This window comes from Corvus cornix, chromosome 7, assembly GCF_000738735.6.
Source record: "Corvus cornix cornix isolate S_Up_H32 chromosome 7, ASM73873v5, whole genome shotgun sequence".
Lineage (NCBI taxonomy): Eukaryota > Metazoa > Chordata > Aves > Passeriformes > Corvidae > Corvus > Corvus cornix.
In genome coordinates, this window is record NC_046337.1 from 20,615,470 (window position 1) to 20,630,979 (window position 15,510).

The following is a 15,510-nucleotide window of genomic DNA, read 5'->3' on the forward strand; positions in this document are numbered from 1 at the left end:
GCAAAGCAGATTAATTGAAGCTAGTAGCTGTTCGAAACTGCATATGAAATAGCAGGTCGTTAACTTTATTTCTCAAGATTTTATCGTGTTGACAATTTAAATGTGCTGATTTGTTTAGAACTACTTTAACACTGCCTCTGCTGAAAGATCACCATGGCTTGGTGAAGCTGTGTTTCAGGTTATTTGTCATTTGACATTTGCTTGCAGACAGACATGTAATACATACATATATACATCAAAATCTGAAGTTTCACAAGAGTTAGATATCATAAATGCCTGAGAACAAGCACCTACAAGCTGAAAACATTTAGGTCCATCAGAATGGAAATGTGTCCAGGTTTCTTTCATCAGCTTTTTTAGAAAGGTGCTCAAGTCATATGCAGAATGTATCTTAGGCACAAATAATCAGAATATTTCCTTTCCACAGTAGGTTTCAGAAAAATTATATCTTGGGGTAAGTTTGCAGTCAATATTCTAACATAGTCTTTGTTATGGAAGCTCAATAGCTGACACTGAGTATTTCATTGACAGCAGTTCATTCTCCCATCAGCTACAAGTTGCAAATAAAAGATTGCATGGATTCGGGAGTTACCTTCCTTAGGAAAATTTGGGTCTTTGCTAACCCCTTTCTATTGAAGGGCATATCAAAACTATTGGTCAGTTGCAGTGTAAATGGAATTGGGCCCTATGGTCCATTTTCTTCTACCATTTCTGACATTTTCAGACAAAAATAAATCTAGTTTGGAATCTGCTTTTTAGACAGTGAGTCTAGGTGCATGAACGTGTTGTGAGTGTAGAGAGCTAAAAAACTTAAATGTGATGTTGTTAAATAAACCAAATTTCAACTCCTACAAAAAAAAATCGTAGCGATGAAAGTATTAATAAATGGTTTAAAATGTTTAACTCATAAGTATATGTTTTGATATTAATTTAGAACAATATAAAGCAGATTTTTTAAAAAAATCTGTTTCTATCAGATTATGCACATTTAAACAATAAGTGGCTCAGGCAAAATAAGTCATTTTAATGTCATCTGTGATAGATTTTCCTTGACAGCTACTGTAAATTACAATTACACTGCTTCTCTCTGCACTTGAAAGTAAGCATTGCAATAAATTATCTTTTATTTCAATCCATCATGTCTGCTTTCAGAAACAGAGAACCTCAAATAAAAGTTCAGCACTATTGTAAGAAAAATACAGTAATTTGTGTTCCAGTTTGAAACTAAAACGTACCTTTCTTTCAAAAAACAATTGTTGGCTTTCAAAAATATTACTAATTATACCTCAACATTTATTGTCATTATAGAGAATCCCTGAACTTGTGCATTCCCTCAGTCTAGGATTACTATTTCATAAAAAAATACTTGAATATTTTCCCTGTAGAATTTTGTAATTTCTCAAATTAAATATTATGGTGCTATTCAAAGTAGATATTTTTATCACAGATAAGTATAGTTTAGGCTGATGCTGGTTTCAATACTTAAAAAAAAAACCAACAAAAAACAAGTATGCCATTCAGTGGCCATTTTGCTAATAATATATCTAAGACAGACATGATTACTTCTAATTTAATTTAAAAAAAAAGAAAAACAAAAACTCCCTACATAAATTATCGTGGGGCTGTTATCACTTTCAGTGTTTCTCAAGTATGTTCACTGCCAAGAAGTGTTAAGACAGATTTGTTTAACAGCTTCAGCCATTCATGTCCTGCTGCTCTGCAGGACTGTTTTTGATAAAGTTTCATCCCTGGTAAGAGAAGCTGGCACTGTGGGAGAAGCATCCCTGGCTGAGAATCAGTTCACCAGGATGCTCATCCTTGGTAGCAGAGCAGTCTATGCCATCTTGTTGAATCAGTTAAATTCTTTCTTCCCTTGTGCCACCACAGAGCTCAGAGAAGTAGTTGCTATCAATCCTGAAAATGGGATTGTTTCACTTTTTTTTCTTCAGCGAGTGCTAAGAATATTAGACCACACCTACCTTGAGGAAAAAGTGGCAAAATCTGGTAAAAAGAAAAGAAAATGCTCCTCTAGGTGCTCCTAGAGGGTATCTGCACAGGACAGCCCCCTAACGAAATTTTTTCAACCTGCTTTTCAGCTTCTTAACAGGAGGGATTTATCACCCAAGAGCTCCTTTCAGGGAAAGCTTGAGTATCAGGGAAAGCTTTCTGGAGAGTCAGTCCTGCCTGTTCCTGCTTTGTGGCAATTTCCCTGTTAGGCTGCTGTCAGGACAGCAGTGCATGTCTCCACACTTATCCCTCCTTTCAGAGAATTAGCTGTTGTCTGGCAACATGGGAAGAGGATGCTCAGATGGCAACTGACACCCATCTCTCCTGTCTCCACTCTCTGAAGCATGATACCACCATATGACAGGCTCTGAATGGCTTCAGGAGGATAGCTTGGCCCTCAGTGATGTTCCTTTACCAGCTGCATCACTGCTGATCCATCCCAATGCCAGGCACTCGGCCTGGCTTTGCCATCAGCAAAAGCAAAGCAGCACTGCGGCTACTCTTGACACTGCAGCCACTGGGACGGAACACATGGCAGCAAAAAATAAAATCAAGTACTGGGCTCACTAAATAATTATGCTTTTAATCCTGCCCAATTCACCTCTGCCCAAATATGCAACAAAGATTACTATGTGTGATGATAAATTTTGTCAATGGGTATTTTTAACAATGATTATTCTGAAGAACCCTTTCTTTTTCTCTTGATGCTGTCTTGTGAGGTGTGCCTCTGCTGCCCCAGTGTTTGCTCTGGAAATCATTTGCTGGGCTGTGCCCCATGGACAAGGGGAACTGGCAGACTGGTACATCCTTTCCCACAGCAGATTCTGGGCGGCCCAGCTCAGCCATGCCAACCTCTGCCTCCTGTCTTCACTGCTTTACCACTTGCAGTCAGGGCTCCTCCAGCTGTCTAAGCTTATGCTGCCTGTCTGCAAGAAGCATCTGATGAAGCTGGGGCTGCAGTCTTGTAAGGTTGTCTTGTGGGAAAGCTGACGGGTCCTGAGCTGGGCAGTGAGACAGTGAGACCAAAATGTTGAGCTGTTGTCAGCAACAAATGATAAATGTGTGCAAAAATGCTCCACTCCCTGGCATCTTGATTTTTTAATCAGATTCCACAGCCTGGGAATCCTGCAGATTGGAGAGGCTAACCAAGACCAATAGTTCAATTCACCCTTCTCAGAGCTGTTTCAAAGTTACAGCCAACATGTACATTTACAGGATTACCTTTGCAAGTTGTAGCTAGGATTAGCACCTTTGTTTTTTTATGAAAATTGGGTGTTCTACTGTAACTCCACAAGGATGTAAGAGTTCACTAGGATTTATTAAATACTCCAGAGTAAAGCTAGTAGTTGTGGAGAGAAATGCCTCATAAGACCTTCTGAAACACATGCAAATACTGAAACCAGATTGAGAGTGGCTGAGTTTCATACCTGCAGCTTATTTTCTCCACAGTTCTTCTGTGTGTCACTTCAGGTCTGTTGACCATGTTACATTTTACGTAAAGAATACCAAGGCTGTGTATGTAGACAAGACGGAAGAAGGAGGGGCACGGTGTCTGTCAGTGTAGATGTCAAAGCCCTGTGAGCTCCAGGATCTCCTCCAGGATCCCCTATTTTGATCACAGACAGTAACCACTGTAGTACTGATGCAAAGAGAGTTGTTTTCAAGCTGTTTGGCAAGAAAGTGGTAGAATTCACCATTGAAATGCATATGAACCATTTCTTTGACTGCACGAGGACAGGATACTGTTGTAACACTGCCTTCTGCGTGCCCTGGTGCTTGCGCGCCTGGTGCCCAGCATGCAGCTCCTGCTGCTACTGCCATCCTCCTTGGCAGTAGCTGAATGCTGAGGATGGAGCTTCCCCTGCTCACTGGAAAGGATGTAGCCATGGTGCTCAGAATAGCTGCACAGAGAAAAACTATTTGTCTTGCTACAGAACATGGATTTTTCTGGAAGAAAAAATCCTGTAGTAATACAAAAAATGGCCATGCTCTGTCAGTGGTCAGGGGTGCCATCTAAGGACATCAGCAAAGCTGAACAGTTAGTGTGATTGTTTATGATTTTGCAAAAAGACTGGCAGAAGAAGGTGAAAAAAAACCTTATCACATGTTGCATTGATGGCTTCTCCCAGTCTCTCTTCAGAGAATCACTTCACTTGTATGGGAATCATCATCTGCATTGCTCTGGGCTTGGTCACTGGAGATCTTGGATTTTGTGTATGTTTCTGAGGAATCTGGCTTTCTAACTCATCGCCATCCCTGTACTTCTTGCTTGGCCTTCAGCAGCATCATAGCATCATAAGCAGGCCCAGTCTCTGATCCAGATATGGGGAACATGATAGAAAGGCAGGGGAGAAAGTATTTTCTATTTCTAGTAGGACTTCTCATTGCATAATCCTTCATGATTTTTTTCAAAATAATTGATGTATAAAGATTATGTATATATAAATGATTTATAAAGCCCAGACTTCGAGTGCAAACAAATGAAGCCCCAATTTCTAGCTTTGTCGGTAATCATTTTTGCCAGTACTTTGGAGTTTGGGGGTAGCTAAACCTGAAATTTCCATTCTTCTCCAAAATTAATGAAGAAATGTTATGAGCAATGGGTAGGTAAAAGGTAATATACAAATCCTGTTAAAACATGCTCTAAGGTCTGAACACTGCAGCCTTATTAACCAACTCTTCTCTCTCATTGCCATTTCACTGTGGTGGAGCAGCATGTCCCTCAATTGAGTGGCATTAAATTCTGGGATGATGACCCGTGGGCACTGGAGCCAGCACTGCAGAGTCTGTGCAGCCTGGTGTGCAAAGGGGATTACTTTGTACAGCCAGCTGAGGCCACTTTGCACCCGGATAAAAGCTAGCCCATGGGGTTTAACAGGCTTTAATTTCTGCAACAGCATTACCTTTAGTTGAGTTTCTTAACTTTTTCTGTTTCCCACCTGTAGTGAAACTGTGAGAGAGCATTTTCTAAGATGTAAATACAGAAAAACCTGAAGTTCTTCAGTGCCTACCTTCATTCAAAATAAGCAAATGAAGTTTTTAATGTTACCGGCAAAATATCTTCAGGCTAAATGCCTTCCTGTCTTGCTCCTGTTTGATTTTAGAAATGGAGTGGGGATGATATGCAGGGACAAGGGTAACTTTCTTGTCACTTCTAATCTATCTCCAGATCTTCCTGAATCTCTGCACTCTTCTGGTTTGGATATGGGTAGGCCTCCTGGCTGAGCTGCCTCAAATCACTCTGTCCACCACTGCCTCCGCCACTGTTTGAGTACAGGGAGAGCCTGAAAGTGAAGCCTGCAGACATGGGGTGGGCCAGCAGACAGAGGATACCCCATGGATCTCCAGGTCCTCCAGTTTTGGGGAACTGGAATAGGAATTTGCTTTCCTAGCATGGATAGGGATCAGTGCCCAGCCATGGTCCTGCAGGCAATTCTGAGATGCTTCTCCCTGAGGCAGGCTATGAAAGGTAGGGCAGATCTCGCAGGCAGAACTGAAACGCTGTAATTGTTATGATTTGGTTTTGCCTCTGTGTCGATAGGCTCATTAGAAATATATTGTTATTTAGCATGAACGTAGTTGCTGGACTTTCAATTCATTTTTATACTAAATGTTTGAAGTATTATGAAAGTGAAGTAGTAGGGGTCTTAACTCTCCCTGTTGGCAGCAGGAGCCTCTTCTCCTGCAGGAAACCCAGTGCAGGCCCCTGGGTATGCAGCCCAGCACAGGCTCTGCACTTGCAGAGAACTCGGTAGAGGCTGCAGTTTGATGGTGTGCTGGGGCCTTGGCTGCCCAACTTGGCAACTTTAGCTGTGCCATCTTAAAATGAGTTCCCAGTGTGCTTGTGGAAAAGGCTGCCCTCCATCAAGCAGGGAGACAACGCACTGCCGTTTTACTTAGCCAGCAGGGCTGGCACGGGAGCTACCAGCCTCTACTGGCAGGCATGTTAACTCTGAAACCTAACAATGCTCACCCATGCTCGTTTCAATGACTGTTTCGGAACTGTCGCAAAGTGGTGACCCAGTGTCGGTAGCAACGCGGTAGCAGGGGCTGGGGCCGTGTAGCGGGGGTGGTGTCGGGACACGCACCCTGACAGATCCTCTTTGCCCCCGCAGCTCCGTGGCGTGGCAAGGTGGCTTCCAGGTCTGCCCCTTCTTCGTCGGCCACGGCATCGGGTCGTACTTTCACGGGCACCCCGAGGTGTGGCACCATGGTAAGTGGCCCCCGCCGGCCGCGCCCGTCTTCCCCCGCGCCGCTCCGCTCCGCTCCGCCCGGGCGATGAGAGGGCTCCGGGGAGAGGGAGAGGGAGGGCGGTAAAGAGAGCAGAGCCCCCCACACACACACCCTCACCCCACGCACGCTGCCGGTCCGGCGGGGCGGGGGATTGCCGGTGGGGGGATTGAATCGCTGGGAAGCTGGAGGGCATCCCCGGCCTCGTTTTCTGAGAGTCGCGCGGGTATTTTTGAGGACAAGTCGCTCGGTAACGGAGTTGTCGGGGCCGCTGAGCGCCGCGGACCGCCTCCTCCGCCCGCTCCGGGCGGCAGCCGCCGTGTCCCGCGCCTCCGCATCCCGCCCGCGCCCGAACCGGCAAAGTTTGTCACGGGGCAAAGAAAGATCTCTGCTGAAACATAAATCCCCCGGCCTGGACGGAGCCGCCGTCGGGGTGGTCTCGCTGCGGCCGGGCTGGGATCGTTTTCGGAGGGTGCTCCGGCTCGTAACAGGGCTCGGGTGCACAGTACCTGCGAACTAAAAAGGGGTTTAAACAAAGGGCTGGTTGCGTTCTCTTAAAAAAAAAAAAAAAAAAAAAAAGGACCACAGATGCATAAACGCGTGGTTTTTTTTTCTTTTGTAGCCAATGACAGTGATTTGTTAATGGAAGAGGGAATGGCGTTCACAATAGGTTTGTAACTCTCTGCTATGGTTTTCTGTTAAAAAGCACACAAGGAGCAGCCCAGATCTGTAGCATTTCTTTATTGGGATATAGAAATAGCCGTGCAGACAGGGGGACGTCGGTGAGGTTGACCTCTTAGGGAACAGATTAAAATATCATTTTAAAAATGCATCAGAAACAATTTGGGTGAAATAATTTTCAAATTACAAGATTGAAAGAATGAAATGTTAATTATAAATTTTACTAGTATCTGACTCATATTTTTGGCAAGGCAGAGACTCTGCCAGCACACTTGATTTGAGGAGGGTGAGAAGGATGCGATCGAGTCCCCGAAGCCGAGCAGCCTGGTGGCACTTAGTCATTCGCTGCCTGCCAGAGCTGCTGTTGGGTTTGGGGACTGCGGCGGCGGTAACAGCCGGAGCCTCGCCCCGCAGACTGATCGTGCTCACTTCCAGTCGTGGAGGACTGCTGGGGGGAAAGCCCGCTTTCTCACTGTGTGGCTAAATGGCGCGGCAATTAGAGGGAAATAAGAAAATTGTTGTTTTGCTGATTTAATGAACATTTTAAGCCTGTTTTAAAAATTCAAATATTTAAAACTATCTGTTGTTTATAAATGTGGTTGGTGCTTTGGTTATTATCCACGGGGTCTTAATTAAAGCTTGATTAAAATTCCCTGCTTTTACAAAAGAGGAATGGGCAACTTCCTACCTTGCTATTTTGTCTTCCTTTTTAGTTCACATTTTAATGTGGCAAGAGAGTGCCAGCCCAGGGAGATGGGACCTGTGTGGAAGGGGAGCTACCTGCTGGGACACCCTCCCTTTCTTGGTTGTTTCACAATCCACACAGGAGTGCAACTAACTTTAGAATATATTTTTGTTTTTCTTGCTGCAGAGCCAATAATAATGGAAGGATCCCCCAAGTTTAAGATTCTGGAGGATAAATGGACTGCAATTTCTGTAGACAATAAAAGGTGCCTGATTTTGGTTTTTTGGTATTTCTTAAGACATGGAAGTCATCACTGACAGCCCAAAAAAACCCAAACAAATGAGTTTTCAGGCATGGTGGATATGTTTGCCCCCTAATAACTGCTAAATGTGAATTTCAGATCGGCACAATTTGAACATACCATTGTGATTACCTCCGAGGGAGCAGAAATCCTCACTAAACTGATGGAGGAAGCCTAAAGATGGAGCAAGGAGTGGAGGGACTTGCTGTACTTCTGGGATTTCAAGTTTCACTCGGGACAGAGAAGAGATTTCTGTAATTTCTATGGGGAATGGGTGCTGCATAAGTCAATCCAGGGGACAGAAAAAGCAATTTAAGGGGTTGGCTCTGGACATAGTTCTTTCTCTGTGTTACCTGGTGAGTATTTAATAAAAGTCCTTAGCTTTTTTGTGACCCTTGAAGCAGCCAAGGAGCATCTGCAAGTGGCAAAGGGTTTGGGTTATTTGGGGTTAGGGACAGAAAGCGGCTCCTCTCTCTTCCAAATCCTATGTGGGACAAATAGATATCAGATGATACGTCTTTAAGCAGCTGAGAGGACAGAGAAACATAGCATTTTCCCTTTATAGCTGAGGTATGGAGTCAATTTGTCTTCATTGCGATTAACACAGTGCTGTTTCCCAGATTGTAACTCCTACTAGGATGGAAAAAAGTTTCCCGAGAGTGTCAGGCAGAGGCAGCAGACTCTTCCCAGCATCATTCCCAGCAGCAATCCCCCCCTTCTTGCCTCTTTTTACACAGCACAAAAAGTGATTAAAAATGAGATGCAAAGCATGCCTCTCCGGGGATCAATAATTGCCCTGCTTGAAGAATTAGCCGGTTTGGGGTAATCACTGCTCTGTGGTGCCCATGTTAGTTAAGGGAGAGGCACTCTGCCAGAGTTTAAGCATTATATGGAGGCAGAGAAGTTTGCAGTCCAGGGGATGAGCCCCGACTCCTGCACGGAGTTTAGAACCGAAGGACCTCATGAGCTCTGGGTCTCACTCAGCCCTGTGCTCTCTGCAGTCCTGTCCCTGGCCTGTCAGGGGTGCCGGGGTTGATTTGCAATTTAGCCAGTTGCCGACCACCCTGTCGAGCCAAACAGGTCTGGCATTGGTATTTGGAGGCCACCAGAGCAGGACCTGGTCCTGTGAAACGTGGGGTAGCCTTGGAGATAATTAAAGGACTTCCAGAAGTTCCCCAGGCCCATGGCAACAGCGGTGCAGTTTGGTACAAATTACTTGTCCCTCATTTCAGGCAGATGGGGTTGCGTGCTGAGGGCAACGCAATCCTGAATCTGGTTCAGGCAACCAGAGTGGCTCAGTACTGGCTCCCTCAGTAGACCTGGACAAAAGTAAGCTGCTTTCTTACAGCTTTACTCTGCTGTTTGCTTTCACTCAAGTACAGTGAGCTCTCAGCTCTAATAGTTTCTAACAGCATCTTTTCAAAAAGCAGGGATCCCCCTCCCTGGATACGGCTAACACCGCGGGGCAGCCACTCAGCTTCATCCTCCCCGAGAGGAACTTGGAAGGCCATAAAACCTGCAAAACAAACGGTGCAGCCAAGTTTACAAATGCGCAGAGATTAAACAGTGCGAAGGACAGTCGGCATTGCCTGGAGGGGCATGTATTTTGTTCCATTACATTCCATCGCCCAGCCGCGCTGCCCCCAGTACCTGCCCAGGGTACTGGGGGCAGCTGGGTGTCCCGCACGTCCCGGAGGCACACCAGAGGTGCCTCCCGTGGGTTTTGGCCACGTCGGGAGACCCTGAATGGCACCTCAGGTGTCAAGTTTCTCACCATCGTCTGCCCCTCTGCTTCCTGTCCCGCTCTTACCGCGGCGTGGGATGAGGCGGGAACGGAGCAGCCGGGAGCAGGGAATCCCCCGCAGCCCGTCGCAGGGGGACTGCCGGCAGCTCCTGGTAATCGCTGCGTTCCGAAATCCCGCCGGTAACTCTGGTGGGACTGCGTGTTTTACCGGCCGCTGCGGAGCGCTGGCGGCCAGACGGAGGCATTGATAGTGCATCTTTGTAATCCTAATTACGAACGAGACTGAAGAGGTGTCTCGGCTGTTCGGGGCAGCCAGCGCCTCGCACAAGCCCGTCATGCAGAAGGTCTTGCTGGGCCAGCCTGATGAAAGCCCCGACGTGGCAATCGCTCCCGCGTGGTCACGACGTCCCGTGGCCGCGGCCCCTCTGCGCCCGCCGAAGCCGCGCTGACGGGGCCAGCAATGCACGGAGGGGTGGTGGCCCTGCTCCGGAGGACGGGTGCGAGCAGAGCCTCACCGACCGGTCCGCGGGGTTTTGGCGGGGTTGGAGGGACTGTGGTTCGCCCCGGGACTGCCTGTGTCCGGCCGATCGGAGAAGACGGCAGCCCCGGCGGACGGGGAGCGGCCTCCCCTCTCTGCAGCTGTCAGGCTGGGGCCGGCAAAGGTGCCGGAGCTGCCGGGGCGCCCTGTTCCCTACCCGGTCAAGCTCGCTGACCCGCCTTGGATGGTCACTTCCATGGCTAGGAGAGCAGAGCTGGCTGCCGGGGGAGACCGCGTGCGTGCGGAAACACCGCCACTGCCCCTTCCGCGCCAAGCCTCGGAGAGTTTGTGAGAATGAACTTTGCACATTGCGAGCAAAGCAAAAAACCCCCAAAACACTGAGAAGAAAAAAAAGAAAGAAAAAAGAGGGGAAAAGGAAGCAAAAGAGGCGTTAGGAAACGGGCAATTAAAACCGACAGAGCCACTAATGAAAGAGGGGAAGAAAAAAAAAAAAAAAGACCCGGACCAGAGGGGCTCGGTTGTGCCAGCTTTGCACAGTCAGGGGCCGGCTGCTTCAAGGGCCGTCGCTGCCCGAAGGAGCCTGAGCACCGTGCGGGCTCTGCCGGGGGTGCCCCAGCCCCACTGCCGGCGCTAATACCTCTAACGACATCAACGCTGCGATTTGTTTTGAATGTTCACTTTTATTGGTGTTCTCCCTTTGCCAAAATGTGCTTGATTACACAGATGTAGTACCATGATAACTGCGCACCCTAGACAGCCTAGGTGTAACCGGGAAAGTTCAGCCCAGGCCAGATCAAATCCCAGGCTGTTTAATGCTGGAAGGCTGCATGTTGCTATTAGTGTTAAATATATGGCTAATTATGCGTATGAAAATTAAACATCAGTGTTATGCTAATGGGGCCGCCTTCAGCTGTGGATCAGAGCACTTGAGACTAGCATTTAATCAAATGAATCAGTAACTAATACATCTGCACGTGTGAACTTTCACAAGATCATTTTCCTGTTACAGTCACACCGCAGAATTATGAAAGAAATAATTATCAACACTTTCTAATTATCTAGCAAAGTAATTTGGGATTCATCGCGGGCTTTCTGGGGAGGATCTCCTAAGTCCCACCTCATTTACCGCTCACGCACGCGGAAGTTTTCATTTTAAGCTCAAATGCGCCGTTGGGGCCTTTCAGGGCGATTTTGTTTGGTTGGATTGCTTTTCTCCCTTTAAAACAATAACGGCAATAGCCGGGCAGCGCGATCTGGAGGTGCGGGCGGCGCTGGGACCCGCGGGCCGGAGCTGAGAACCCCTGCGCGCCCGCGGGTGCGCGCGGCCGGGCAGGCGGGGGCCGCTCGCTTTGTCCGCGGGTCCCGCCGCCGTCTGCCGGAGCGGGGCGGGCAGCTGCAAGAACGCCTGCAGCCCACCGACGCCGGCGGAGCGCGGCTGCTGTCCCCTCCGCGCCGCCTGCGCGGCGAGGGGCGGAGAAGGGCGGAGGAGGTTGCGCTGCCTTCCGCCGAGCTCCGGCTCGGAGCCCTCGGTGGCCGGCGGCGGGAGCGGGCGGCCCGCGATGGGAGCGGGTTCCGGGCGGCTCCTTGGCGTGCCCGGCCGGGAGCGGGCGGGCGGGCGTGCGGCCGCCGCCGGCGCTCGGGCAGGCGCGGCGCTGCCAACCCGGCTCTCCGCGCTCACCGGGGTCCGGGCGAGCCCCGAGCGCCTCGGACCAATCCAAAGCGATTATGCAAGACGGCGGACCAATCAGCTCCGCCGTCTCATGAATATTCATAGACTTGGCTGAGTCAAAGCTTTTAGGCGAGTTTGTGTAGATCTACAGCATCATGCTTAGACTTTTCAAAGAGACAAACTCCATTTTCTTATGAATGGAAAGTGAAAAACCCTGTTTCGCTTAAATTGGGTTCTTTCCTGTCCTGAGAAACACAACAGACCCCAAAAAGGCAAGCTGAAGAGAGAACACACACACAGACCAAGCGACAAGAAATGACCATGACTACTATGCCAGAGAGTCTAAATAGCCCCGTCTCAGGGAAGGCTGTCTTTATGGAGTTTGGGCCGCCCAGCCAGCAAATGTCTCCTTCTCCCATGTCCCACGGACACTATTCCATGCACTGTTTACACTCCGCGGGCCACTCTCAGCCTGACAGCTCGTACAGCACAGCTTCGTCCTTCTCCCGACCGCTGGGCTACCCCTATGTGAACTCGGTCAGCAGCCACTCGACCAACCCCTACATCAGTTCAGTGCAGTCCTACCCCAACAGCTCCAGCCTGACTCAGACCCGGTTAGAGGAGACAGGTAGGTGCACTCGGCTTTGGGGAGGGGGGGGGAGGGGAGGAGGGAAGGCAAGGCGGGAGGGAGGGTGTTGTATTAAAAAAAAAATCTATGGGGGTAAAAAATTAAATTAAATTACAAAATATTAGTCAAGAGAGGCTGAGGATCACAGAGGACCAATACACAGAGCACACAATGCTTGGCTGGAAAAGAAACCAACCCAGATGTGCACGTATTAGTCTTCGTAATTATTTATTGCGTAGCGCTATAAACAATGTATGCAATTAAGGGTAATTAAACCTAAACTGCAGCCTGTAAAAATAGCAAACTTTCTCTGGGAAGAAGCCTGGGCTGCCATAATCGCCCGGAGCCTTTGTTAGCGTTACTCGAGCTTCACTTTTCTTCCTTCTCATTATTGTTATTGTTGATGTTGCTGTTGTTATTGTTACTACTGCTGCTGCTGCTATTACTGTTACAGCTATTATTGCTATTGCTGCTATTATTATTATTTATTCTGCATCGTTTGTTTGTAGGGGCCGAATCGGAGAAAAGCACTGTGGTAGAAGGAGGGGAAGTTCGATTTAATGGGAAAGGAAAAAAAATCCGCAAACCCAGGACTATTTACTCCAGTTTGCAGCTCCAGGCTTTGAACAGGAGGTTCCAGCAGACTCAGTACCTGGCTCTCCCCGAAAGAGCCGAGCTCGCAGCATCTCTGGGACTCACCCAGACCCAGGTACAGCTCCGACTGAGCCGGCCACTCTCCCATGTCCCCTCCGTGTCCCCACCGTCGGCGTGGGAGACTACACGCGTAATGCACAGGGGTCACAGCCGCGGGCAACGGGGCCCGGGGTGACACTCGTCCTGCCCGCGGGGCACTCCCGGTGCTGTGGAAGCCCCCGCAGAACCCGCTGGAGTGGGCCCAGGGATTTCCTGATGGGTGGCTTGGCATCACAAAATAACACAGAAATCGCGGGGGGGATAAGGGAGAGAAGCTGGGGGGCCGCCGGGTGCGGGAGTCCTTCGTGCCCTGGGAGGGATGGGGGGATGTCGGACCGTTCCGAGGGATGCTGAGCCCTGCCCCGTTCCCCTTTGCAGGTGAAGATTTGGTTTCAGAACAAGCGCTCCAAATTCAAGAAGCTGATGAAGCAAGGAGGGGCTGCCCTGGAGAGCAGCGCCTTGACCAACGGCAGGGCTCTCTCGGGCAGCTCGCCACCCGTGCCTCCAGTGTGGAATACCACCTCCTCCTCCGGTAAGGCCTCGTCGGGGACCCCGGGCACCTACATCCCCAGCTACACGTCGTGGTATCCTTCGGCCCACCAAGAAGCTATGCAGCAGCCGCAACTGATGTGATTATATGTACGTTTTCCCCTAACGCAAGCACTACCGGTCCCAAAAAGAATTAAAATTATTACGGGGGGAAAAAAAAAAGAAATTAAGTCAAATAAAAGGAAAGGAAAAAAAAAAAAAAGAGGGGGGAAGAGAGAGAGAAAGAGTTAAAAAAAAAAAAAACACAAAAGAAGCCCAAGCAAACAAACAAACAGGAGGTCTCTTGCCCATCCAGCCATTAGGACGCTGCACGGTAGCTCGGTGCAGGAGAGCACAGATGTGATGCGGGCCGGTTCCCACCGCTGACAGCTGACGGAGCGGCCCCGAGCACCGCACAACAGCCTGGGAGCAGAGCGAGCGCCGGCCGCGGCTTTGTGGGACAATCAGAAAAAGATGTCTGGGGGGCGGGGAAGCCCTCTCCTCTGTCCTGTCTGTCTGTCTGTGTCTGTTGAAATGTAGGTCATTTATTTACTACCCCGATCTGACGGTCTCTTCAATTGCAAGAGGGAAGGAAGCTGTACAATTTACCAGAGCTTCTTTCCCGCGACGTTTTCTGTACCTTTCAGTATCCATCTGTATATTTTTTGTTGTTGTTAAAAGGGGAAGACAGGGGCTTTATTTATTGATTTAAATTACCACTATGAGAGTGCTAAAAACAAACTCAGCTTGCTGAGTGTACTGCTTGGACGCACAGTTCAAACAAAACCACAGACGGTCCGTCGTCCCGTTCCCCCCCCCGTTTCTCCCCGAATAAATCACCACGAGGGAAGGATGCGATTTTAACTTTTACAATAACTTTTATACTTCGCTGGTGTGGAGAGTTTTGGTCCGAATGATTTGCATTTCTCGCGTATTTAACAAAGGAAATAAATGCACATTGTTTGGTACTCTGAAGTGGAATCGCAGCAGCTGCCAGCGCTTTGCTGAGGTGAAGCAAAGCGCAGAGGACGGAACAAGAGCCCGGAGGGCGGTGGGGGGGACCCGCCGGGAGGGCGGACGGGCTGGCACACCCGCGCAGTCCCGACGCGGCCTCCCCGCGCAAAGCCGGCCCGAAGTCGAAATGCACAAACCGACGTGCAGGAGCTACTCGCTGTACATATTTTATTCTTAATTATTATTATTATTGTTCTGTAAACATGTTGCACAAATTTAGCCTTTTTTTAATTATTATTATTATTATTATTATTATTATTATTATTATTTCCGTTCTGTTTCGTGTGGCTGTAAAACATGATGCTTTGTGTACTGAGATCTTGACATTTTACTTGTGAAATTCGAAAAATGTGATAAACTGAGCTCGACTGTGTTTAGTGTTCTATATGTCAAAGTTTAGTTTTATATTGAGAATGTTAACTTATTGCTTTGTATCTGGGGGAGGAAATGGAAAAAACCCACACAAATCTTTGTACATAAGTTATAAAGTTTCTTTGAGACAGTAAAATTATGGTTTGGAAAAAGAGACATGCATGCTCCCTGTCTCGTAGCGCGGCCAGGAGCGGGGTCTGGGTCAGGCTCCGCGCTCCGCGGTGGGACGGCTGTGGCCGTAACCGGGAGGCGAGACGGAGTGAGAGGAGCGACGCGCTCCGGGTAGGGCGGCCGGTCCCCCGTGCGCCCGGCCGGTCCCAGTTAGGCGGCAGCAGCCGCCGCGACGGGCCGCGGGACCCTCGGCGGAGGGGTCGCTCGGGGCCGGGGGGGAACCGGGCACAGCTGCTGGGACGGGAAGGGGATGTGGGCAGGCCGGGACAGCCGCGGCCGCCGTCCCGA

At 49.0% G+C, this 15,510-nt stretch overlaps 2 protein-coding genes across 5 annotated transcripts in view; both read left to right on the plus strand.

Annotated features, from left to right (window-relative positions):
• METAP1D (methionyl aminopeptidase type 1D, mitochondrial) overlaps positions 1-10,643 on the plus strand; it is a 47,371-nt gene extending 36,728 nt beyond the window's left edge. For all 3 annotated transcript variants that reach the window (XM_039555166.1, XM_010406780.4, XM_010406779.3), the window contains exons 7-10: positions 6,123-6,220; positions 6,860-6,907; positions 7,790-7,868; positions 8,004-10,643. In XM_039555166.1, the coding sequence (XP_039411100.1) occupies positions 6,123-6,220; positions 6,860-6,907; positions 7,790-7,868; positions 8,004-8,082 (304 nt within the window). In that variant the 3' untranslated portion in view covers positions 8,083-10,643. The remainder of the gene's footprint in view (positions 1-6,122; positions 6,221-6,859; positions 6,908-7,789; positions 7,869-8,003) is intronic.
• Positions 10,644-11,777: 1,134 nt separating this feature from the next.
• On the plus strand, positions 11,778-15,205 carry DLX1 (distal-less homeobox 1). 2 transcript variants are annotated; one of them, XM_039555168.1, is made up of 4 exons: positions 11,778-12,444; positions 12,954-13,153; positions 13,516-13,776; positions 13,982-15,205. In XM_039555168.1, exons 1-3 carry the CDS (start codon positions 12,132-12,134, stop codon positions 13,768-13,770), a joined length of 768 nt encoding a protein of 255 aa, XP_039411102.1. In that variant the 5' UTR covers positions 11,778-12,131; the 3' UTR covers positions 13,771-13,776; positions 13,982-15,205. The 2 variants fall into 2 exon arrangements, with proteins under 2 accessions (XP_039411102.1, XP_039411101.1); XM_039555167.1 differs by having other exon boundaries at positions 11,779-12,444; positions 13,516-15,205.
• The last annotated feature ends 305 nt before the right edge of the window (positions 15,206-15,510 follow it).